At 42.6% G+C, this 26081-nt stretch overlaps 1 protein-coding gene across 4 annotated transcripts in view; it reads left to right on the top strand.

Annotated features, from left to right (window-relative positions):
* Nucleotides 1-26081, top strand: part of TRIM55 (tripartite motif containing 55) — a 45170-nt gene that overhangs the window by 6483 nt on the left and 12606 nt on the right. For 2 of the 4 annotated variants that reach the window (XR_008575921.1, XM_054817158.1), the window contains exons 3-9: nucleotides 5372-5537; nucleotides 7242-7337; nucleotides 11320-11553; nucleotides 12642-12664; nucleotides 12765-12889; nucleotides 15039-15259; nucleotides 18262-18549. Coding sequence is in view for 3 of the 4 variants with exons in the window: in XM_054817158.1 (XP_054673133.1) it covers nucleotides 5372-5537; nucleotides 7242-7337; nucleotides 11320-11553; nucleotides 12642-12664; nucleotides 12765-12889; nucleotides 15039-15259; nucleotides 18262-18549 (1153 nt within the window). In the remaining variant the exon portion in view is untranslated. Of the gene's footprint in view, nucleotides 1-5371; nucleotides 5538-7241; nucleotides 7338-11319; nucleotides 11554-12641; nucleotides 12665-12764; nucleotides 12890-15038; nucleotides 15260-18261; nucleotides 18550-20956; nucleotides 21048-26081 lie in introns of all 4 variants that reach the window. The other 2 variants (XM_054817159.1, XM_054817160.1) reach the window with 2 other exon arrangements.

Genomic DNA, 26081 nt, shown 5'->3' with positions numbered 1-26081 from the left:
CTAACTCAGTGAATGACAGGAGAGCAGTGGATGTTGTTAATCTAGACTTTTGACACTGTCACTCATAACATCCTTCTTGACAAACTGATAAAATAAGGTCTAAAGTGGACAGTGAACAGTGAGGTGGACTGAAAACTGGCTGAACTGCCAGACTCAAAGGGTTATGGTGAGCAGAATGAAGTCAGGTGGAGGCCAGTCATTAGTGGTTTATGCCCAATATTGATACTGGGTCCAATACAATTTAATATTTTCATTAACAACCTGACTGTGCCGCATACAGTCATGCAGATTCTCTCCATCCTTGGACCAGGTGAAGGCACTGGGTAATGTGATAGTACAGGAAGGGTTACAGCTATCTTAGGGTCCTCAGTAAAAACACTATCAAAATTGGATTCAGGATTTCAGTAGAGACCTTTTTGGATTTGTATAAATCCTAAGGAAAACATGCCTTCTAATTAAACAACAGTTTTGCTAAGGTCTTACTATGTTCTTAATTAAAGTGTGTTCCTTTATGTGCCCAGAAACTTCGCATTTCCTCACAAAATCAAAGAATGACAGAATGGCTGAGGTTGGACAGGACCTCTGGAGGTCATCTGGTCTGACACTCTGCTCAAGCAGGGCCACCTAGAGTTGGCTGCCCAGGACAGTGTCCAGGTGGCTTTTGAGTATCTCCAAGGAAGGAGACTCTACAACCTCTCTGGGCAGCCTGTGCCAGTGCTTGATCACCCTCATAGGAAAAAAAGTGTTTCCTGACATTCACGGGGAACCTCCTGTGTTTCAGTGTGTGCCCGTTGCCTCTGGTCCTGTCATTGGGCACCACTGAAAAGATGGTGTTTCAGTGTGTGCCCGTTGCCTCTGGTCCTGTCATTGGGCACCACTGAAAAGAGCCTGGTTCCATCTGTACACCCTCCCTTCAGGTATTTATATATCTGAAGGTATTGATAAGATCAATGTGGTATTGATAAGATCAACATCATTGATAAGATCCTCCTGAGCCTTCTCTTCTCGAGGCTGAAAGTCCCAGCTCTCTCAGCCTTTCCTCATAGGAGAGATGGTCCAGTCCTTTCATCATCTTCAGGGCCATTTTTTTGTACTCTCTCTGGTATATCCATGTCTCTTTTGTACTGGGGAGCCCAGAACTGGACACAATACTCCAGGTATGACCTCACCAGTGTTGAGAATCCTCCTCTCCATCAGACATGCACAACACTCAACACATTAAGGTCCAAACAGAATTTTAATAGAAAAGAATAAGCCTATAGCAGTCAAATGCAGGCTTAGCGTCTCAAAGAGCAGAGTCAGAGAATGAGAGCACACAGCTATTAGGCCATTTCAGCTACCTGCCACTTCTTTGGTCACAAGCACATTTATGATGAATTTTTTCTACTAAAGCCATGCTGTCATTTTCCTACTGGCTACTCTTCAATCTTCTGTTTCTGGAGCAGCCGCCCTTTTAAACTTAGGGGTTGTGTTTTGGCCTTTGCTACACTTACATAGACCTAGAGGATCTCCTCTGAAGTCAGGGAATGTTCTGCTAAAAATCTCTCCTTTTGGAAAGCCTAGGGAGGAGACTGTAGATCTGTTTACTTCTAGTCTTCTGTCACTGTCTTCAGGGCCTCACTAGTTCAGGGAGTTCTGCCAGGTTTCTTCCAGCTCTTTGCGGCACCTTTGAAAGTTGGCTGCTTCTGGCTGAACTTGCTTGACACCATCACCTTTTTGCCCTGTGCGATGTGTCTTTCATGCTAGTGGCACCATTCCAGTGTCAAACAACATTCTAGTAGTTTCTGGTTCTGGTCTTGTAAATATTTGCAGGAAGAGCAGCTATTTCAGGCTTAATTAATCACTTTGAAATTCATTGTCTGTTATTGCCCTCACATGCAGGCCCTCCCACTGGTGCACTATAGCATGAATATATTAGGGCCTGTTTACAGCCACCTGTAAACAATGTAAAGAATTTGTTATAGTGGAGACACACCTCTTTTGACAAGCATTGAAATGATGCTGGATTTGACACACTGAGTGCCTTATGTAAGTGTATGCTGGAAATTTGGCCCAAATAATGCAGGCTTCCTTCAGAAGTGTCCATCTTGGTTTATTCCGGTGCATCGTGTTGTATTGCAGATTGCAGATTTTCCTTATGAACCCTTTAAATTCCAGTGCCCTCCTAACATTTAAAAATATGAATGCATGAGACATTTTCTTTGTTGCTTGATCTTTTTTTAAATGCATCTAATTGATCATATTCCATTCCCTTCAGAAGAGAAAACCTGTATTTTGTCATTAAAAAATAAATGCCATGTCTACTCTACCAAACTGTATGGAAAAACTCTATGGTTATATAATCTAAACCAATGATCTTTCCATAAATTTTTAAACATGTAATAGAGTGACTGGTTGCCTCTTTGCTACAGAGCTCTGTAGAATGACTTTTTAAAAATTGTTGCCATTTAATTCTGTTAAATGAAAAGATATATTTCTGTGATGCCATTGCTCTACTTGCTACTGGTCATAGTGATCCTTTATTAGATGCAGGAGGAAACATATAGTGACAAAGGATGAGAAAAAGGCTGAGGTACTTAATGCCTTCTTTGCCTCAGTCTTTAATAGTAAGACCAGTTGTTCTTGGGGTACCCAGCCCCTGAGCTGGAAGACAGGGATGGGGAGCAGAATGAAGCCCCCATAATCCAAGGGGAAATGGTTAGTGACCTGTTGTACCACTAAGACACCCACAAGTCTGTGGGGCCAGATGAGATCCACCCAGGGGTACTGATGGAGCTGGCAGAAATGCTCACTAAGCCACTCTCCACCATTTATCAGCAGTCCTGGCTGACTGGGGAGGTCCCAGTTGACTGGAGGCTAGCAAATGTGATGCCCATCTACAAGAAGGGTTGGAAGGAGGATCCAGGGAACTACAGGCCTGTCAGTCTGATCTCAGTGCCAGGGAAGGTTATGGAGTAGATTATCTTGAGTGCAATCACAGGGCACGTACAGGACAACCAGGTGATCAGGCCCAGTCAGCATGGGTTTATCAAAGGCAGGTCCTGCTTGACTAACTTGATCTCCTTCTATGACAAGGTGACCTGCTTAGTGGATGAGGGAAAGGCTGTGGATGTTGTCTACCTGGATTTTAGTAAAGCCTTTGACACTGTTTCCCACAGCATTCCCTGGAGAAACTGGCTGCTCATGGCTTGGACAGGCCTTTGCTGGGTAAAAAAACTGGCTGGATGGCCAGGCCCAAAGAGTTGTGGTGAATGCAGTTAACTCCAGTTGGTGGCCTCACAAGCAGTGTTCCTCAGGGCTCAATACTGGGGCCAGTTCTCTTTAACGTCTTTATCAATGATCTGGACAAGGGGATCAAGTGCACTCTCAGTAAGTTTGCAGATGGGACCAAGTTGTGTGGGACTGTTGATCTGCATGAGGGTAGGAAGGCTCTATGGAGGGATCTGGACAGGCTGGATTGATGGGCCAAGGCCAACTGTGTGAGGTTCAACAAGGCTCAGAGCTGGGTCCTGCACTTGGGTCACAACAACCCCATGCAAACCTACAGGCTTGGGGAAGAGTGGCTGGAAAGCTGCCTGCTGAAAAGGACCTGGGGGTGTTGGTTGACAGCCAGCTGTATATGAGCCAGCAGTGTGTCCAGGTGGCCAAGAAGGCCAACGGCATCCTGGCAGAAAAAGTGTGGCTAGCAGGACTAGGGAAGTGATTGTCCCCCTGTACGTGGCACTGGTGAGGCCTTGAGTGCTGTGCTCAGTTTTGGGCCTCTCACTACAAGAAAGACATTGAGGTGCTGGACCGTGTCCAAAGAAAGACAACAAAGCTGGTGAAAGGTCTAGAGAACAGGTCTTATGAGGAGCAGCTGAGGGAACTGGGGTTGTTTAGCCTGGAGAAAAGGATACTGAGGGGAGACCTTCTCGCTCTCTACAACTACCTGAAAGGAGGTTGTAGCCAGGTGGGTGCTGGTCTCTTCTCCCAAGTAACAAGTGATAGTACAAGAGGAAATGGCCTCAAGTTGTGCCAGGGGAGGTTTAGATTGGGTATTAGGAAAAATTTCTTCACCAAAAGAGTTGTCAATCATTGGAACAGGCTGCCCAGAGAAGTGGTTGAGTCACCATCCCTGGAGGTGTTGAAAAGACATGTAGATGTGGTGCTTAGGGACATGGTTTAGTGGTAGACTTGTCAGTGCTACATTAATGGTTGGACCCAGTGATCTTAAAGGTCTTTTCCAACCTAAACGATTCTATGATTCTATAGTTCTTCTTCCAAATGGTAGCAGAAGGGGATAATGGTTTATACTGGAAAGATTTCATGTGGCCACAGTAGGAGTGGCAACCTTTGGAGGCTTGAACCCCGAGACACACTCCCTCTGTGCTCTGGTACTACATTTGCACACACTCACATGCCTGCTGCAGACGTGCTCAAGGTGCTAAGCCTGAAGCGTGGGCTCAGAAAAGCATCAGCCTGCCCACGCAGGCTGGACCAGAGCTTTCACTTACTTACACTGAGAATGTCAGTTAAGTGGTTCATTTAAAGGAAGCTACAACTAAGCTAGTTCCTAAAATAGCAGGGATGGACTTATGTGTATATGGCTAAATCATTTTGGTGAAGATCAGGACTGAGCTATAGCCTGGTGACAGCTCCTGGCTTAGCATGGGAGAGGAATACTTCTTGTGTAACCCATGCCCTCAGTGGCTGGCACAACTGAGTAGCTACTGTTAAAAAGTTCAACACTGTACAAGCTAGACACATGCCACCTAGCTGAAATTAATTTGTGTTAAATTTTATTTTGGTTGCTGGCCTGGTGTAAAGGCCATAAGGACCCAGCTCTCCTTGATACTGACAGTCCTGACCTGGGCCTCACAAAGCCCATAAGCAGAGATAAAGAGTTAAGGGCATGAAGGTCCACCAACACCTACAACTCCCACTTCAAATTAGCCCCCAGAATAAGAGTTTTGCTGCATTGAGGCCAAGTGCCCAACATTTTGCATGATGACCACTAAAGGAATTACATATGTTTCATATTTTAGGCAGATGTTGGATAACATGCTAATTAAAGTACATTAGTAGTCTGAGATCAGTCTTAGTGAGGTTATTTACATTTTTAAATGTGAGTGAGGGTTCAGTCACACTCCCATTTGGAATCCCCATATGAAGTCATGTTGCTATATTGTCATCACATTCCGTTCTGTCAGGACATTAAGCTGTACTGCTGTCTATTTAGTCATCCTGTGTGGCAGGTTTAAGTCTACTCTGCATATTCAGGTCAGCCTTGGACACTGCTATACAAATGTACATTATTTAATGCGGATACCCTAGTGTTGTCATCAGAAACTGATGAGCACCAAGGTTTTTTTAAACTTGTTTTCTTTTGCAGACCCGAAAAGAAGTGTGACCAGCCAATGTGCGAAGAGCATGAAGACGAGAGAATTAATATCTATTGTTTGAACTGTGAAATGCCCACCTGCTCCTTGTGCAAAGTCTTTGGTGCCCACAAAGACTGTCAAGTTGCTCCTCTCACAAACGTTTACCAGCAACAGAAGGTAAATATATTGTTGTATCTCATAGTCCTCCCAGCAACTGGCAGGAGCATCGACAGAAAAGTATGCTCATGAGCTTCCTGCGAGCTTCCAAAGGGGCCTGTGGGTACCTCTGCTGTTCCTGTGTGTGAGTGAAAGGCTCACACAGATCTGTAGGAACTGTTTAGAAACACAGGAAAATAAATTTATGAGAAATCAGACAGAAAGATATTACAGTGACCCAATTTTTGTTAGTATAGTGAGTAAACATTTTAGACAGTGATTTGATGTGAAGCTGAGGACCTCTCTTTCGAGGTTCCTAGGCTCTTTTTTCCAGTGCTTTTAGATCAGAAAAACAAGTGGGATTTCCAACACATGAACTGGAAGGAGAACAGACCATTACAAATCAAATAGTTATCTATCAGGCATTTTTGCCTTTAAGCATCCCATTTGTAAGAAAAGTTAAGTGAAAACCTCCTCCTGCAAGTGAATGCAGGAATATTCAATAGTTGGCAGCACAGGATGTACCTAATATCCTCTGCCCTTGCTGTCACCAGTAAAAGACTTGTTTATTTTTAATACAGTATTAATTTAAAACCTGACTCACTGGGTGATCCTCCTGAGATAAACAGCTCATTTTTCTGGAGGGTCTCAGTGGGGCAAGCAATCAGACAGGCCAAGTTTGCAATCCCAGCCTCCAACTTTGTCACACAGATGCTTGTGTGTGGAAACTACAAATGAGAAGTCCCTTTAGGAAAGTAGTTACAAACATCCATTTCAATCAAAAAAGGAGGGAGAAGGGGAAGAAGTTTCTTGGACCGAATCCATGCCCCTGATCACTCCCTCTGCATGGAGATTTGCAAGCAGTGGTTTCCTCCCCAGCATGCCTGCAGAAAGGGACTGTCATGCCCAAGACTGGAGGTGTAACCTGGAGACTGCAGGATGTGTGCTTCAAAGGATCCTTTACAAAGCTGTGGAGGTCATGGACATGGTTGTCTCTGTCACTACAGCGGTGTGCCAAGGGCACCTCGCCTTCCCCAGCACCATCACCAAGTTCCCTAGGGACTAGCTTCTCTGTCTTTCCTCTTCTAAGGATACATCACAGTCACCCCCCTCCCCATGCTCAGGCTATTTCCTTTTTCCACTCGTTTCCCTTGTGCCAGTGGCTCACCCTCTGCCTTCTCATCCCCCTTTTCTCCCTTCCCCTCTCCCCACAGCCCCACTGCCCTCCTGCCAGGGGCTCTGCAGAGCCCTAGTTCCTCCAGGTCTGTGGGCTACCTCTTCTCCTCTTCAGGGCCAAGAGCTACAGTCCTCAGGGAAATACGACAGTGACATGGCTAGACCTAGACACTAAAAAAACCAAGTCCTCACAAGAAAATGTCTTTTCTCTCAACAAACCCAAAGGGAATATTTGGGGGCTGTTGAAACATAGCGCTTCGGAAAAACGCATTTAGAAGAGCCTTCTAGAACAAAGTGCTTCCTCCTTTCCAAACCGCAGCTTCTTCAAAATGTCAGTGTCTTCATAGTGTTTTGGGAGAGGAAACAGATGTCAAAGTACTAGTGGGTAACCTGTGGGCCAGTAAAGACCCAATTTTCCTCGGTTCTGGTGGAAGAAGAGCTACTACCCTGGTATGGCTCATTCTTCTCCTGCTCCCCACTGTAAGATGTGCCACTCTGAAGTGGGACAATGTCTAACCTCCTCCCGCTTGCTCTCCCCTTGCTGCCTAGTCCGAGCTAAGTGACGGCATTGCAGTCCTGGTGGGGAGCAACGACAGAGTGCAAGGGATAGTCACACAGCTGGAGGAGACCTGCAAGACAGTTGAGGTAGGTACCACCCCTTTAAATGCAGTTATTTCAGTGTGAACTCGCATCTTTTAAACTGCTGGTAGTGATCATTCTTTAACAGACATCACTTTATCCAAATGCATTGCCACATTGTTTCAATAAACTGTTACCTGTGGCTTTGTACAGTATCAGCTGTACTGCCTCAAACAAAGGGTACATCCTGCTCAGCACCCTGCCTCTGACATTGGCCATGTGGTTGAGGACGAAGAGTAACGATAATCCGTATCAGCACATCTTGTTCAGCATTTTTAGTTGCATAGGATATCACTGAGGTTAAAAGCACATCCAACAAAATGTTATCAACTCCCAGTTCATTTAATATCTAAGATCAGGTTCTAAAGCTGTAAAAGACCAGTACTAGTCTAAGGCCTGACTGGTCCTGTGAACATACATCGTCTTAGCCACAGGGTACCCACAACATAGACCCCAAGTATGTCAGTGAGCTCTGTATTTGGTTGCTTTGCCTCTTGTGCAGAAGTAGTTAATTGATATACATATGTTGCCCTTTAAGGAGTCTTATTTTGTTGCTCGTGCAAGGGAAGAGTTTGGGTTCTTACTCTGGATTTTCGAGTAAAGGTCTTATTCTGACAGAGCTGGAATTAGTTTTGTTTCATTCAATATCAGCAGTGGCTTTCATTTCCTCCAAGAGGTTTGCACCAGCAAAGCAAATACAAATATCAGCTCTGACCAATTTCAGCAACACAGAGCAATAGGCTGAAGGAGCTCATATGAATTGATTTTATGATCAGAGTTTGATGAAGCATCTAGTGAAGGAGTTGCATCCCTCTCAGCCCAATTAGAATTATATTGACCCTTCCAAACTTAACCAGAAAAGAGAAAGTGCAGAGAAAAAGAAGTTAATCCAAGATGAATAGCTTCTAATTAGTAAGAAAAATTGATTCTGCAATCTACGTACACAATTGCCCAAGACTCCTATTTCCTCAGAGCAAGGAAGAACAGAAAATGTCCAAGTTTGGTTCAAAGAACATAAAATCATTAGCCCAAGTAAATGAGAGAGCATGTTAGGAGCAGTCAGAACTTTGTAGTCAGGAAGCCTTCACATTGCAAGGACAAAATTGGCTGCTATCAGGACTTTGCAGACAGAAACAAGCCTTTCAAGTAGGTTAACTGCAGAAATTTGAATGATACAAAAGCAAAAGCTTATACTCATTTAAGTTGAACTAGCTGAACCAGAAACAAAACTTCAAACATCTAGTCTGAAGTATGGAGAAAACACTGTGCTAAAAATACCTTCCTAAATACAACAGTTTCTGAAACTAGCTTCTTCAGAGTCATCCACTCAGTTTAAAGTCTAACCTTTGAAATCGAAGCCCAGAGAAAGTGCAGCCATTTTACCTTTAGATGTTTTAACAGGCTTTTCACCTTTAAAGTCAAAGATTGCAGAAAACAGATCTTAGAGCTTACCTTGGCACTTCCATGTTACATTTCAAGCAAATCACATTTCCTACCATACAAGAGCTTTGTCTGAATTGACATCAATTTGTCCTTGAAGATGAAAAGCTACAGCTGGAGCTGAGAAATGTGCACACATGAAAATAATGCTTATAATCCAGGATTGTCTCTTCCCTCTCCTTAACATTTTGCAGAGAACAATAAATATCTGCTTTAGTGGAAAATACATGATCGTTTTCTTTTTAGTTGGAGTAAGCAATAGCCTACAGTTTTATATTTAACTATTGCCCCTTTCCAAGCCTAAAACCCAGAAAAACAAACAAAAAAATTGATTAATACTTGTACAGGTTTTAACTGATTGAAAGGTAGACCAAATTCACATATTATACTGAAAATGAAAAAGGGTATATAAAATGCTAAATACTGGAAAACAATAATAAGTAATTAAGTACTGTTTAGCCCTGTAAACAATATGAGTCAAATAATGCAGGAAAAATTACAATGTTTCTTTCAAATGCTAATAACATAGGCCAGTCAATACAGATACTTCAGAACAAGCAGTGCAACTCATGCCCAGTGGCAAGGACTTTTTTCTATTTGCTGTAGCCATGCTTTAAAAAAAAAACAAAAAGGCTGAGAACTTTTTAGAATGGAAAGTCATGTATTTGTTAACCTTTTTCATTACTCAGAATCTGATTAGGGTAATTCCATCAGGCAGAGACTTCATATGGGAACATTTTATACAGAAAGAGAATATTTCAGAAATATTTCAGCATTTGCAGTTAGGAACATGTTTTGCACTCTTACTCTTGAGGTTCACAACTCTATCTGCTGGCAGGAAATATTATATATTAGATCTTAGAGATAAGGAAGGATCTCTCAGCACCCTGCTATCACTCTCTTGCTCTTCTTCCCCTAACACTTGTCCTGTGTCAAATGGCAAAGATAGCACACACCTGTCTTGAAATTAAGGTTGTTTTACAAGTGATCTGAATGACATTTCAGAGGAGGTCATTGTAGACTAAACCGAAGAGGAGTCTGGAGCAAGCAGAAGTGCAGGAAACACTAGGCTAGGAGAGCTAGGAGAGGAGTGAAAGAGGAGAGGTAGATTATTTGAGGTCTGAACAATAGAATGACACCCAGGAACCATGACTCATTTTGTTTGAAAGCTTCCTTATCCCCACCCTATAATTCACTAATTAGGAATTTCTGGGAAGTGGCAAGGACCTCCAGAAGGGCAGAACAAGCCTGCCCCCTCCCCATGAGGAGTTTTAAATTAGGAGTGCCTGTTTAGCATAGTCTTCCTTATTGGAAAGCATAGGTGGATACTTTGGTCAATGCAACAAGATCTGTATTCGCACCCCACCCCTCAACACAGACAATGATTTTTGGCCACACATCTGTCTTCAAAAGACTTTCTCCTTTGAACAATACAGAGCAGACTGTCACTACCCATAGGAAAAAGCTCTGGCTGAAAGTCAAGAAAAAGTGGGATTCTCTCTGGCCAAGTGCTATGAATAATCAGTCTTATCACTTCCAAAAGTACTGTAGGACTGTTAATAATCCTGCACTGCCAGGATCTCAGCATTATGCCTCAAGGGACGAAGATGAGGAATTGATTCAGCCTCAGTTCCTAGGAAAGAGATTTAAATAATCACCACCATCCGCAACCAGATATAACCACAATAAGGTTATGCCCATCTGTGTGCCCCAGGGCACACAGATGACTCAAGTACTTCTATTTGGTAGACCTCAGACATTATAAATAAGCTGTCTCTGATTTCCTTCTCATAAATCCTCCCTTGCAAGTGCAGTGTGTTCTTGTTAAAGAGTGGTCAGTGAAGCAGTCATCAAACCCATCCTCCTTAGTGAAATATGCTATGTGGTCTGGTTGGAAGGACAATAAAAGTGTCTTAAAAAATGATATGAAAATCGGTGCCTGAAGGCAGGGTTGGAACCTGATTCTTCCTTCTTGTCTTTGTGCTTTTATCACACACCATTTTCTTTGTGGTACCTCTACCTCATTCAGCGCACAGTAAATGGAATGTAATGGACACCTATTGTCAAAATAGAATCTAAGAGGGCGTATGTGAAAATCAAGCCCAGCCAGGATAGTTCCAAGTTCTCTGGTAGAAAAAAGAAAATTCTCCAGAGCTGATTTGATATGATGTCTCCTTTAAAAAACATTCTGTTCGTGCAAATGAACCCAGCTGCTAATATGGTGAGGTTGTTTACTTTTTCTGCAGACTTTGATGTATTACTACAGACATCATAAATACCGTTCACAATTTTTTAGCAGACTGACAAGTTATACAATCACCTGTTTGGGGGCTTTCAGTGGTTTGAAACCCAGAGTTTGAGAACAGTTTTTAAACTTTTGTTCCAATAGCTTGGACTTTGAAAATTATAAAAGTCTCTGGGGTCATTCAGAATCCTTTGCACTGTTCAGAAAGAGGAATTTCTTTGATGAAAATGCTTCCAAGTAACTGCAAAAATAGAAATGCTTTTAAGAACATAACATGTTTAACATAAACCAAATTATTCACAGGAATCTTGCAGACGACAGAAAGAGCAACTGTGTGAAAAATTTGATTATCTCTATTCTGTACTGGAAGAAAGAAAAAATGAGATGACACAAATAATCACTAGAACCCAAGAGGAAAAACTGGAACATGTCCGCTCCCTGATGAAGAAGTATGCGGATCATTTGGAAGCTGTGTCAAAGCTGGTTGAATCAGGAATCCAGTTCATGGAAGAACCAGAAATGGCCGTGTTTTTGCAGGTATAAAGTCTATAAATAGAGCAAGAAAAAGAGCGATGGGTTTATTGAAATACTATTTAAGCATTTCTCAATTTTAGGCACATTCAGAGTTTGGTCATCTTTGAGTGAACATTTATACAAACTCATTTTTTAAACTCTTGCATCAGCACAGACAAATGAATAGTCTTCTTGTGAATAGTATCCAAACCAAGAATGTGAGTATTTGCTATTTGCACCAAAATATACTACTCTGTGTATGAATTTCTGGCCACCGAAGAAGAAACAGGAATTTCAACATTTTCCAACATATTATAGAATGGTTTGAGTTGGAAGGGACCTCAAAGATCATCTAGTTCCAACCCCCAATATCTTTATTGTCCCACACTATATGTGTATATGAACTTCTGTGAGTTATAGCTTTCATTTGCATATTGGCAGACTGATAAACTTTCCAAGAATTAAATATTCATGTTCTAAGTCACATTTTTATGCATTTAGTTCATTTTTTTTTCTTCTATTTTCTTATTATAAACTTAGGAGAGCTGAGTAGGAAACCATTAGCAGCCTGTCCACTGAATTCACTGGTGTACATTTTCTGTCCTGCAAGTTTACAATTACTCTATATTAAAGACTGAAAGGTTGTTTTCTATGAAAAAAACCCGCACTTATTTTCATCAAAGAATTATTTTTGAAGAGTATAATATTCTTTCCAGACAAATAAAATTTTGTGGCTCCAGAAGTATGCCCTTACGGATAGTTAAAGGTATAGTTACTGTGACTAAAGAGTGTGATAGAACAATTACTTTTCTCCACAAACACACACAAAACAAGAACAAAAATATTTCTATTTAATTTTTGTAGAAATTGCACATATTTCCCATCATATTCAGATTGTAATTTAAAAGTCTTCAATGAACTAAAAGGTTTACTCAGCTGTATACTACTTACCATCCAAATTTGATCTCATTAGAGATCTCATGGTGGTCATTCATGAGATCCATATTAGTGCGTTTAGAAGTAGCCAGTGTAAGAATTAGATCTCAATGCATAAAATCTCTGAAAAAACGGAACCATTTAAGAAGTCAGTTATTTCCTTTTTGTTTTCACAGAATGCCAAAACATTGCTACAAAAGTAAGTATTTAAATTTGAGACTCTTGATCTTTGTAATGAATTACGAATTACAAATTTTATCTGCAAATCTAAATGCCAATAACCAATATCTCTGGTTTAGAATTACTGAAGCATCTAAAGGATTTCAAATGGAAAAAATAGAGGATGGGTATGAAAATATGAACCAATTCACAGTGAACCTCAGTAGAGAAGAAAAAATAATACGAGAAATTGATTTTGACAGAGGTATGTCATTTATTTCACCTAAATTGCTTTTTAAAATTGCAACTGTGTGTAATTTACATGATGACACCAAGTAGGAAAACTTGAACAAGATATTTCTCTCCATCCCAAAGTGTAACTAGACCATTTTGTATCAATTATCAAAAGCAAAAATCCATCACAGTTAAAAAAATCACATAACCTGTTGCAACCATTAATCTTACCTTTTAGGTGGCCTCAACATTTTCCTAAGCTCATGATCTTTACTGACTCCTCATATGAAGGGACCACAAAATTAAGCTTTTATCTCAGTCTGTAAAGTCCTTTTTTCCCTAAAAGATGCCATTATTGTAGAGCCTGTCTACTCTGGAAAGTCATTAAAGAAATAGAATGTTTACTACTAAAAGAAGTACTTATGAAAGATACTTGTTTAAACTTTTAAAATAATAATCTAGACATGTAATAGATGTACAATCGAAATTCAAGATCACAGAGTTATAGAGGGAAGCAAAAATTCTCATTATCTTTCATGCATTTAACATCTTGTGTCATGTCATTTGCTGTGGTATCATGACTAAACATGTTTAATGTCTATATAATAACACAAAGTTGTAATTCTACATTTACCAAAGTAGCCTGAAATCTAGGTTTATCTATGCTTTACCTTACAGCGTAAGCCACAAGAAGTTAATGGAGATAAATGTTTCAAATAAGCAGATGTCTCCTCTTAAAAAGCAGCAGTAATACTCATTTGGATATCTCTAGTTTTCTTGCTAGCACTGGATTCTGCTTGTACATTTACATTTACCTTTATCAGCCCAGTTAAGCCTCATGCAGATGCTTACTCCCCTGCCACTCCTTATACCAACTTCAGAGTGCGTGGCTGCTCCCCGTGAAGGACCCTGTATGCCTACTGCGCAGATCTTGGTCCGTAGGTTGGGATCCTTGGACTAGCTGTACTTGGCACAGGGGCCCATGTAGCGGGACAGCAGCTGTGGCACCAGTCAGCAGCAGAGGAGCAGGTGTTATATTGCAGGGCCATGAACCTCCAGGGATTTGTCCTGGGAGGGACAGCCTCGTGCTTGGTTCCTCCCTGTGATCAGCTACAGCTGCCACATCCCTGCCACACACGTGCATCTGCCAAGATCGTGACCTCGTGCTCCAGGCACACACCCCCACTATGTGATGGGGAATGTGACACCCACCTCTTGGGGACAAGGCATTAGTAAGGGCTTTGACAGTCAGGAGTTCAGTCCTGTATTTGAAACTCCTACTACAGTCAATGAGGTCCTATGCAGTCAGGGGACGTGGAAGCAGAGATTCAGCACTCTGCTTGTAGGAGTGTATTCGTCTGCAGAAACATTTCTCCGTTATAAGGGCATTACTTCATTTGCAGATTTACATTCCATCTACATACTCAGACAGAACCATAACTTGTGCAAAATGTGCAGCCAGTTTGGAGCTTGGGTTAATGCATCCATCTAGGTTGATTTCTCTGACGTGCTAGGATGGCTCTGAACAACATCCGACATTTGTGAGGATGAATAGTGTCATTATGTAAAAGAAAATGCATTGTTAGAGGGCTCCCTCTGGAAATGGGCCGAGCCACAAATGCTAACAACAGGATGTGTCAGATGACGCAAAAGCAACGGCTTGACCAAGTTTGCAGTCTGGTTTTAGGGAGGTTGGCGTCCCAAACCTCCAGTCATGTATTGCAAAGCACTGACCTGGCACCGATTTGTTATGATGACTTCAGTGGTGTTTACACCAAACATATACATAAAAGTGCAAGAGGGACTTTCTTCCTGGCAGATTGTGCCAGACCAGGTATCCTCTCCCCAAAAAGTGCATGGCCATGCTGCACAGCCCTCATGAGGACAACTGCATTGACAGGACGTTCTGTCCTCCTTCCCATGGAAAGGGCCAGCTGAAGATTTTAAAAAGCATGTGTGTTCCATGTCCTCCCTGCTGCAAAGTACCTGCTGGCAGCTCCATGGCAGTGCCCAGTGCAGGCTGGTGGGAGCGTGCTCCTCACTGGTGTGCTCTCCCTAGCCTGTGTCCTCTGCCAGTATCAGTAGCTTTTCTGTGCAACTGTAAATGGCTTTCTAATTACATAAAGTTTGTAGCCATCTTCATTTGGTTCTCAGCCCTATCCTTTCACGTGTCCTATTAGAGGAGGAGGGGGAAGAAGAAGAGGAGGAGATGGTGGATGGTGAAGATCTGGATGAAGTCCACACAGAGTCATCAGGAGAGGAGGAGGAGGAACATGTGGAGGAGGAAGGGGCTGAGAGAGCATCACAACCACCTCAGCAGGACCCTGAACCACAGAGCACAGCAGGAGAGCCCCCGGCTGAACCCCCCGCGGCGCCACTGCCCGCCGCCCCAGCTGGTCAGGTGAGTGCCCCCGTGTCCCACTGCCCTACCAACTATGCTGAGTGCACCCCAGCAGAGCAAGAACACGCTCCCCTGTGGCCTATAGGCACCATATGTCAGGAGCACAGCTAAGGGAGTCGATGCACTGGAGAGCAAAATTGTTTATTGCCCTTGTACACATATATGCAACTGTATCCTGTCCTCATGACCTGCGTATATATTGCTTAATAGGCAAAAAATTACACTGCTAGATAAATTGAGACATATATGGGATACATAAGATATAAATAAAAGAGATTCAGTTTGGGAGTTAAGCACATTACAATGGATGTTCTGCTTGCTGTGATTTAACACAGACTAACTGTTATAAATGAAATGGTTGTTAAAATATTTATACTAAGAGAATTTGGCATTCCCTCTGGATTTAGTGAGCTTTCCACCACCAATTTTTAGATCCTACTTCTAATCTGTTTTCTGCGAATGGCTCTTGCTGCCTTCTGCTCTAGTCATCCTAGTATTATCATCTAGGCAGATGCAGGGATATCAGACACCAAACAGAAGAGGAACCTTATAACCTACCAGCAAACAGATTCAGGGTGTGAATAATTTAGGCCAGCACTTTTTCTTAAGGAATGTTATATATAACTATAACTGTCACATATTCTAAAAGACCTACATAAAAACTTATACTTCATATGCTACTTTAGCTGCCTGTGGTGGATTGACCCTGGCTGGAGGCCAGGTGCCCACCAGAGCCGCTCTATCACTGCCCTCCTTCACTAGACAGAGGAGAAAAGGTATAATGAAACGCTTGTGGGTTGAGATAAGGACAGGGAGAGATCACTCACTAATTGTCATCACAAGCAAAACAGACTGAACTTAGAGAAGAAATTAATCTAATTTATTACCAAGCAAAACAGAGTAGAGGATGAGAAATAATATCAACTCTTAAAACACCTCCCTCCACCCCTCCCATCTTCCCAGGCTCAACTTCACTCCCGGCTTCAACCTCCTCCCCTTTCAGCGGCAAAGGGGAACGGGGAATGGGGGTTACGGTCAGTTCATCACACATTGTTTCTGCCGCTTCTTCATCCTCGGGGGAGGACTCCCCTGCTCCAGCGTGGGGTCCCTCTCATGGGAGACAGTCCTTCATGAACTTCTCCAATGTGAGTCCTTCCCACGGGCTACAGTCCTTCATGAACTGCTCCGGTGTGGGTCTCTCCCATGGGGTGCAGACCTTCAGGAGCAGACTGCTTCAGTGTGGGTCCCCCACGAGGTCACAAGTCCTGCCAGCAAACCTGCTCTGGCGTGGGCTCCTCTCTCCATGGGTCCTGCCAGGAGCTTGCTCCAGCATGGGCTTCCCATGGGGCCACAGCCTCCTTCAGGTGCCTCCACCTGCTCCAGTGTGGGGTCCTCCACGGGCTGCAGGTGGAATCTCTACACCCCATCATCCTTCCTCCATGGGCTGCAGGGGGACAGCCTGCTTCACCATGGTCTTCACCACGGTCTTCACCACGGGCTGCAGGAGAATCTTTGCTCCGGCACCTGGAGCACCTCCTCCCCCTTCTCCTGCACTGACCTTGGTGTCTGCAGAGTTTCTTACATCTTCTCACTCCTCTCTCTGGCTGCAAAAGCTCCCCATAACTTGTTTTTATCCCTTCTTAAATGTGTGATCACAGAGGTGCTGATTGGCTTGGCCTTGGCCAGCAGCGGGTCCGTCTTAGAGCCGGCTGGCATTGGCTCTATCAAAGGGGAAGCTTCTAGCAGCTTCTCACAGAAGCCACCCCTGTAGCCCCCCACCCCCCGCTACCAAAACCTTGCCATGCAAACCCAATACACTGCCTTTAGATACAATTAGCTTAGCTAATTCTCCTCTTGTACAATTTACCCAGTGAAACTGATGAGCAGGTAAAGGCTGCTGTGATGATATTTGAGGAGGTGAGTGTGAAAACAAGTGAGTACAAAAAGAATCTTTGATTATAGCAATCTCCCCACATAAAACAAAGGAAAATAAATACTATAGATTCATTCTTGCTTTGATTTAAAAACATATGTGAGTTTGCACCAGTTGTGTGAAGATGCTCTTAAATCAGGCTTTATTGATTTAACCAGTTTGTCTTTTGAGGATTTGCACTGACAATTAAATTTATGTAGCCTAACTGAAGTAGGTTTTAATGCAAACAAGAACTAGACATAAGCAATTCTGCATGCTAATATTGTCACTCACTTCTAAGGTTAAAATGGGAAAGGTAGGGCATGCTGCCCTAGCAATTGTAAAATGCCATTAGGAGTTGGTCAGATGTGGAGTCAGACATGGCATGTGGGCATTGCACTGTGTGGGATACCTGTATTTCAGCTTTTGCCTTCTGGTGTAAGAAAAGCAAAGCAGAAAAGATGTGGTGATAGCAGGTATCATGTGGGTGAGCCCCAAGACCTTGATGCAAGTAGAGAGGTGCAGTTCAGTCAGCTGCTCCTCTTCCTGGCAAAGGGCAACTGTGCTTGGCTTATAGCATTGATAGCAAAGCTGGTGGGCAAATGTTTCTCTCCAGTGTCTTTGTATTCCCCTTATTCTGACTGCTCATATCAACAGACTCACTGGAAAACATGTTGTTCTTAACCCAAAACCCTACAAGCCATTCAAAGGTACCTATACCTGTCATTCATGACTGGTATGAGTTCAAGCAGCTGTTATGCAGAATTTCTCATATTTTTAGGATTAAATTGTGTGTTTATCTGAATTAAGGAACTGCTTGCTCACTCCTTTCTCTGCATCCCCTTCCCAGCTAATTCTGCCCTCCTATTCTATTTTTTGGGTAACTTATTTTCTATCCCATATCTTCGTTACTCAAACAATAGTTGCTTTTGCTTCATGTTTTGATTGTAATTCTTTCGAACCGTATATTAGGACAAATCTATTCCTCGCAGTGAGATATAACAAACACAGCATGCAGAGCAACGTGGCTATGGCAGGAAGGTAACATGGTGCACTCTGCTTGTTCTTCTCTTTATCTGTCCTGATTAAGGATGAGGTTGTGACACCAAGTGGTTCTCAACAGACCCCAGAGTCTGACACTCAAGTGCCGACCACAGCAGAAACCATCGATCCCTTGTTTTACCCTAGCTGGTATAAGGCTCAGTCGCGGCAATCAAGCAGTCCGAGCTCAACCCCAGTGAGTGGGTTGGGGAAAGTAGGGCCTCCTGTTTCTCTGGAAACAAGTGCAAAGAAGGCAGAAGCTCCAGCAGCGGCAGCGATTGAGGAGAGTGCACCAGGGAGTGGTAAGGAAAGTAATGCCACTGCAGCGACATCCAAGGTCAGTGCTACCGAAGTCACCCCAGAGGGCTGTGACGCACAGCAAGGCGGGAACGGCAATTGTTAAGGAAAATGTGACTTAATTTTCCTCTGCATGCTAAAGAATAAGAATAATTTCAGAAATATGGAAACAGCATAAATTATCTTTTCAGCAAATCCACTGGATTTACAGATGGTTTCAATACGTGACAGGCTGACTTTTCAGCTTCAGAGTAGCATGCTGATGGTTGCTTGTGCTTAACTGCCAGCACACCTCACTTGTGCGAGCTGTTATCCGAGTTGCTCACGCAGACGCTCAGGAGCTGTTGGAGAGGCTGGCGATGTCTCTGCGCAATCAGATATTTGCATGTGTTAGTAGCAGACAAATCCTGTGCATGAGGTTATTCTCATCACTTATTGAAAGCCTGCATACATCACATGCTGTCCTACTACCGCTGGTAAAGCAGCTATGGCTTGGCTTTGCCTTCTGCAGCTCTATGGCTGCACCTGGAGTGTATGGCTTCCCCATGTGAACACAGAGGTATGGAAATACCCGGAGCCTTCTTGTGTGTTTGATTGCCTCTCAGTAAGCAGTGTGATTTCCTGGGTTTGGATCTGTTGCAGAGGGTTTCCTCCAAGGATATTTGGGGGATTTGATTAAAGGAGACCATGAACATAATATATTCCAGTTGTGTTTTAGACTACCAGCAGCATGATGAGGTAACAAGACTGATGTGTTGGGTATGGGAGGGTGTTCTCCTTAAAATAACAATGTTAGAGTTGGTATAACCTGAATTTTAATATTCCTTCTTCTGCATATGCGTACAAACTCCACATGGGTCAAAGATCCAAGGAGCAGAGCTGAGGGAGCTGTGTGTGAAGGATTTGTACACTACACCAGCTCCTGCTCTAGTGCCTGGCTACCAGCCCATGAGCAGCACTCTCTAAATCAAACCATCCTGATTTACAGGCTTAAGCCGTATGCTTTAACAAAGCCATTGCCTGAATGTGTGAGATAGAAGACATTATGTGTGTGTGTGAAAAAGCACAAGTGGGTAGTATTTCATGCTGTTTCCTTTAAAGTTGGAGTCGACCATTTAGCATACATAAGCAGTCCTACCATGATAAACCATTACGTGGTGGGCAAAAAGTTAGGAGTTCATACAGATATGATAAAAGGAGCACTTTTAGCTGGAGGCTTTAGTCAGGGACACTTGAATTTTGTGGTGGAAGGATTCTCGCTGACTTCAGTCTTAACAAAAGCAACATTTGACCGTCAAATTTCAGTAGCTATTTTTCAAGTCAAGGTTTGATTTGAGAATATTTGAGTGACATTAAAAAAAAATAATTAAATTACCAAATCTGCTATGACCTTGTTTTCTTAAGTATATTCCAAACAAGCTGGAAAAAGTGAAATTAATTGCTGCTCTTTCTTTGTATGAGTTCCACTAATGACTGGACAGCCAAACCTCACCATAGGCAGGTAAAATCCTTGCTGTGCTAATTCCCTGGGAGCTTGCCTGACTGTGGTTTGCTTCCCTGAGTCCTAATTTACCAGCAGAAAGCAAAGGAGCAAAACTAAGGTTTGATGTGGCCAACTGTCTGAAAAAACAGTGGCAGTGGTTTTCAGTCACACTGAAGCAGCAATCTAGTACCCAGCTCTCTTCAGCATCAGGTACTGGGAATAAAGACAGATGTGTGGGAAAAATGTCAACTCCAGTTGGCATGTCAATTTGAGGGTGCTGGGTTTTGATATTTTCCCGGATCACAAGTGACACTGACATTTTGGGAAGAGGATGTTGAGAAGAGTAGCACGTGGTTCTGGGGATGGCAACCTGTTCTAGTGAAGGGTGTCCCTGCCCATGGCAGGGGCATTGGAACTAAATGATCTTTAGTGTCCCTTCTGACCCAAACCATTCTATGGTTCTATGCGGGGAGGACGAAACAGGGGATGCAGCTGAGGATGGGGTTGCCCCTGAGCTGGAGACAGAGGAAGGGATAGGAAAGCTTGGGAAGCAGAAAGGTGCAGAGTGTGCTGAAGAACAGTAAAACCAGAGTGACTAAGCTAGGAAGGGTGATGCCGCGAGATGATGCTGTGGTCAGTTTTACGGATCTGAGCTGAAATGTGTCTATGTCACAAGCAAAATGGCCTCTGTCATGTGGCAGTGATCATTTTTAAATATGTGAACTTCAACTTTGGTTTTTTTCCTGCATGTGATTTTTACATGACCCACTCTGAAATGCCATATTTGTTTATTTTTTAAAACCCTGGCTGATGTTCCTCGCACCACTGGTTTTGCTCCCTTCCTCCAATTAAAGTATATCATGGAAAAGTGCTGTGAAAACAGAACTTTTTCACTGAATGTAGTGATATTGATGAGTTCATGTCATGACAACACTGGTGAAGCAGTCTTCTTATTTTCTGACAGGAGTTAGCATTCTGCATATCACTTTTGGCATTTCTTATCATACTACACCATCTTTGGAATCTGATTCAATACATGATTTGTACTTTCATGGGTAGGAAATATTTCATTTTACCATTAACTAACAGTTCAAATAGTGTCTCTAGTGATGTTCCTACATGGTTTTAAAGGATTTTTTCCCTTTCCTCCCATCCAAAACCATCATGCTAGTTCACAATACAAGCTGCCTAAAACATTTCTTCCTTGCACCTTCGAAACGCTACCCTTGAGCTTACTCCTGCATGGTTAAAAATTGCATCTCCCTGGTTCAAAATGTGAAGAGACATCTACTCCCTCAAATACATGGGCTTATATTTCAGTTGCTGTTCAGATAACCAGCAGGATGGAGAACCTGTGGATTGGCAGGAAATGTGAAGAACCCCAAGCTTGTTCAGTCCAACAAATGGGGGAGGAAGATCTGGAGAGTAATGGTTGTCATCAGAGGGGTAAACATCAGGAAGAAAAATCCACTGAATAATCCTGTTGCCGGTACTCCCATCACAAGCAAACCACTGGTGCTCCCTTGGGGGTGTCCCTTGGGGCCCTCCAAGGAGCAGGGCCCCAGCCATCTCCCCAAGGGAGCACCACCATGGAGAGTCTCCTCACACATCAGCCCATGCAGCACACCCCACATGTTGGAGACTCCTCTTCAGGTCCTTTTTACACCAAAAGGCATCCAAAGCCATCTCTCCCACATTCCAGTGAGTGTGGAGTACCAAACACGACCCTGAAATGCATCCCCAGGTAGCTGGGGGGAATCCCAACCTTTTAGACACCAAGACTGTGTGTGTGCTTTTAAATACTCATAGGCAAAGGGTTTTTTTCCTTAGGCCACACTAATTAAAAATTGAAATATCTACAAGATCAAGGACTAAGAACTTCATTACCCAGTGAAGTTGTCCTGAATGCAGATACTGTCAATTAAAACTTAACTATTCCATAACATCTCTTCTGGAGTAGTTCCTTTTTGGTAGACACTGTCCATGATTTAGTTCTTCCAGCTCCAAATTCACACCCCTTTTAGGTAAGACATGTATATTCAATTTCCAAAGCAATATGGCTGATCTGCAAAGAATTCTGTGTTACCACTGGGATGTTTAATCTTATTTACTGAAGACCAAAGACCTCTGACGCTAAACAACCATAGTTACTTTTGGGTTTTGGTCTAATAACAGAAGAATTCAATTTTGGCCTATTCAAGACAAAAATGCTTGGTATTCCCTGCTCACTTTCTGTATTACACTCTAAGCACTGTACAACACAATATGGTGCCTCTATAAAAAATGACAGATTATTATTCAGCTTTTATGTGCAAAAATTCCAGCACTATGACTGAAGTATATCTCTCCATTAAAAAAGGGAGAGGGGAGAAGCTATCACCTATGCTTAAGCTGCATAAGTTATGCAAAAAGATGCACTGTCTGGTGGTAATTTGAATTTGAAAAGCATCGGACACTGTGAATCTCAAATTTATGGATCATAGTTTAATTTTCATTTATTTGTGTTTGGTTTTGAAAATTCGTTGTATTATTACAAGAGGACATAGAGCTTGGTTATACTCCTGGGAAATCAGACATGCGAATAGCATTATGCTCTTTTTTCCCTCTCTTTCTTTTTTAATTCAAAATACCTTTTGAAATTAAAAATAGACAAATGCAGAAAGCTCTCATTTCTACCATTTGAGACCTCTTTCTATGTGGTCTCTAGTGACAGCTTTATGATTTATTTAATCATGAAATAGAAAGTAGGTGAGAGAGAAAGGCATTTTGGTCTCAGGCTCTATTTGCATAAAAATTATTTTCTTCTCCATGTGTACTGAGGTGTCTCTTTAGACAGTTTATGTGTCTTTATCTTTCATGTGAGATATCAGGTCACTGCCCTTTTTTCTTTTTGTGTGATAAGCCCCTGAAAGCCAAATAACAAAATTACTTGAAATAACTCTAATAATAATTTATAATCATAATATAAATCTGCATGATTGTCATCATAAAAGCAGCATATAATTTATTTTCAGGCTATTTTAATAGAATGCACTGATAGGGATTTCCTTGTTTTTCACCAGCAGAAAGAGGTCAGTTCCACCTATTAATTGCCCAAATTTATTTTATTTAAGGGCTGCTGCCCTCTAAGAAATTATATTGATGCATCAAGAAGTTTCCTCCAGAGTGCAGGAGAGTGTATCGGCAGGGGTACAGCAACAGGAGATGCAGCCCATAAGTGTACAGATTTCTTGGTCTAAGAAGGGATGGAAGGAGATGATTCAGCATGAACAAAAGAGATAACTCCGCAGTAGACAGCCGCATCGCGCTTCAGGGAGTGCCTAAGTCAGAAGTATAGTCGCTGCAGGCTGCTTCTGCATCTGACGGAGGACGAGAGGCATCTTCAGTGAGAGACAGTTCACCAGCTGCTGCTGGTTCTCACTTGGCACATCTTCACATCTGCCTGCTGTGAGTAAGGTGACATCACTTGTAACCCGGGTGCCTCTGTTCAATGTCTAAAGTTGGTGGGGGTGGGCTTTCTGAAGTGAATCTGAGCTTCTGTGGGTGACAACTGAGAGCAAATGATTAAAACACAGTGAGCAGGAATAGCATCAATTAGCTGCCTTGCCACCATGGTGAATAATGTATTAGTGGAGGGTGACATAAACATTAACAAACAGCCCTTTCCAGCACATGGGAGAAACAGATCTTGGAGTCCAAACCAAAAACTCAGAGAGCTTAGAGACAGTGTGTGTGATGGGTTACAGAAGGAGGTGAAGCAAGCCTTCACCGGGTCTTAAGTTGTCTTCTTGTGTTAGGTCTCAGAAGACAGACAAAAAGTGAGCTAGGAAGAAGAATACATATTTTGTGTGTTAGACTTCGGAAACTCATTCACCTGTTTGGCATTTCAGGACTCGGGCATGTGTTTTTGTGCTCTTTCTACCTGAAGGATGCTACCAATGATATCTAGGTGTGGAGCTTTAGGTGTATGAAGAATGATGTGTGTGTTTTGTAAATGCTCGTGGCACCTAACTGTTGGACTGGTGCACCTGAAGGGGCATATGGCCCTTGAGGCTCTTGGAAATCTAACTTCTAAATATGCATTGAGTCCTCTTTAGTAATAAGATTAGTTTGCAGGAGTGCTGAACATCTATCACTTCTAACAGTGCAAAAGCTCAATACTCCCAGCTAACAAGCCGGGTACGTAAGCCCCTCTTGCTGCCCAGCTTTAAGCAACCACACATGAAAAGCTGGCCCTAAGTTCTGCCCTTCAATTCCCTTATGCAGATCTCTGGTAGCTAGAGAAAGCCATGCACATGAAGAACAGTAAAACCACTTTTTGGGAATGTGTAGTCCTTAAAAATGTCTTCACATGTGGAACCACTCTATCCTTTGGCTTGTGAGAGAGGAATCCCAAAAATCAGCAGAGACAGGTATTTTGTGACAAAACTTAGTTGTGTTGTCACTAGAAGAAGGCAGATCCCAAAATACCCTATATCTGCTCAAATTATTTCAGTCTGTTTAAAATATAGAGGGCAATGGATGCATAAGGAAAGGTTTGTTTGTTTTTTTCCCTAATCAGATTTTTGTAGGCAATATCTCTCATGCGGTGACACCATATAAATTTATAAGAGTTTATGAAAGTCTTGTATTCACCTGGGTCTCTGATTATCCAGTTTATTTCACCCAAGATCAAGTACTGGACCCTATATTCTGTTGCTCAAGTTCCCTGACAGAGAAGTGGCTAGCTGTGGCTCCGAAGTACTCAAGTTTGAAAGGAAATGCAAGTTAATCATCCACAAACAGTATTCTGATCTAATTTCCCTTTACTGCCAGTAAGTACAGTGCTTTAATTCCATGAGGCTATAATCAGGACTGAGCTGTTTGGGAGGAGAAATACTAATGGAGTGGCCTTTGTTAATCTTGTTTCATTAGTTTTAAAATTTTCTATTACTTGCTCGCAACCTTATGCCATCTGCCAGAATTACCATAGGGACAGTCCTCTCTGTATTCATGTACTGTAGTTCTCTTTGCACTGCTGCTGAATACTTCAATTTCAGCTGGTGATCTTTCAAATATTTTTCCATGAGACGGCTTTAAATCACATGTCAGAGAGGTCAGTACTTAGCTAAGTTTTAGCCGATTGGTTGTCATGTCAATACACAGACAACACGGACAAAATAAGATCATTTAAAACCAAAATAAGCGCGAGAGAGATCATGCTGTGCTTGTTGCCCATGTAGCTCTGATTTTCCACCACTCTATAAAAGGTACAGTCCCACGTTTTAGCACAGTGCTGCTTTGCAATGATTGCACTAGTGTGGTGGTGATACGCATATAATAATTTCATTTCTCTTCTCCGACCTGGAAACTCAGTCTTGCCAATCTGCTCAGGTAAGGAAGCTAAGTCACCCTTTTCAAGCCAACTGCTCCAAGAGAGGACATTGCTTGCTCAAGAGAAGGCAGTCTCGCAAGGCTGGATCTTGTGGGACTGATGCTAAGCGAGGGTCTTCCTCCCCTCTGGCCCACCTGACACAGCCTTCCCACAGTTTGCCCCCAGAGCGAGACAAGATATTTGCTAGCAGCAGCAGCAGACACAGCCCAGGCAGTTCTCTCCCAGGAAGCCAGCTGCTGCTCAGAAAGCTCTCTGCTCCCTGCAACACCCGTGTTTAGTGCTAATGAAAGATCTGGGAATGCAGAGAGCAAAAGTCAACTTGATATTTATCATCTAGGTCTGGATATACTTGTACTCTATCTTTTCTTAGGCAGAAAACTGCATGGGTTTATTTATGTACAGTTAAAATACCAGGTTTGACTGAATGAAAAATGGGTCATCTATCCTCCATGAAGTTGAGCCTTTTGAAGGAGACCCATGAATCAGCTAATATTCAAGCTCAAATTAAATTCTGTTTGAAGCTTCTTCCTAAACATCTCTTAAATTTCACTTGGAAAAAAAAAAGTGTTCAGCCTGAAATACAGGGCAAATGGTAGATGCAAGAATTTCAGCTAGTGGTACAAAAATTCTACTTTGCTTCTCTGTAATTTGACTTAGTGAGCTGGGACTTGGTTATAGCGGCCAGGTCTGAGGCCACTCAGGCTGATGTTTAGTT

This window comes from Grus americana, chromosome 2 (assembly GCF_028858705.1).
Source record: "Grus americana isolate bGruAme1 chromosome 2, bGruAme1.mat, whole genome shotgun sequence".
Taxonomy (NCBI): domain Eukaryota; kingdom Metazoa; phylum Chordata; class Aves; order Gruiformes; family Gruidae; genus Grus; species Grus americana.
This window is presented reverse-complemented; position numbering and strand designations above follow the sequence as displayed.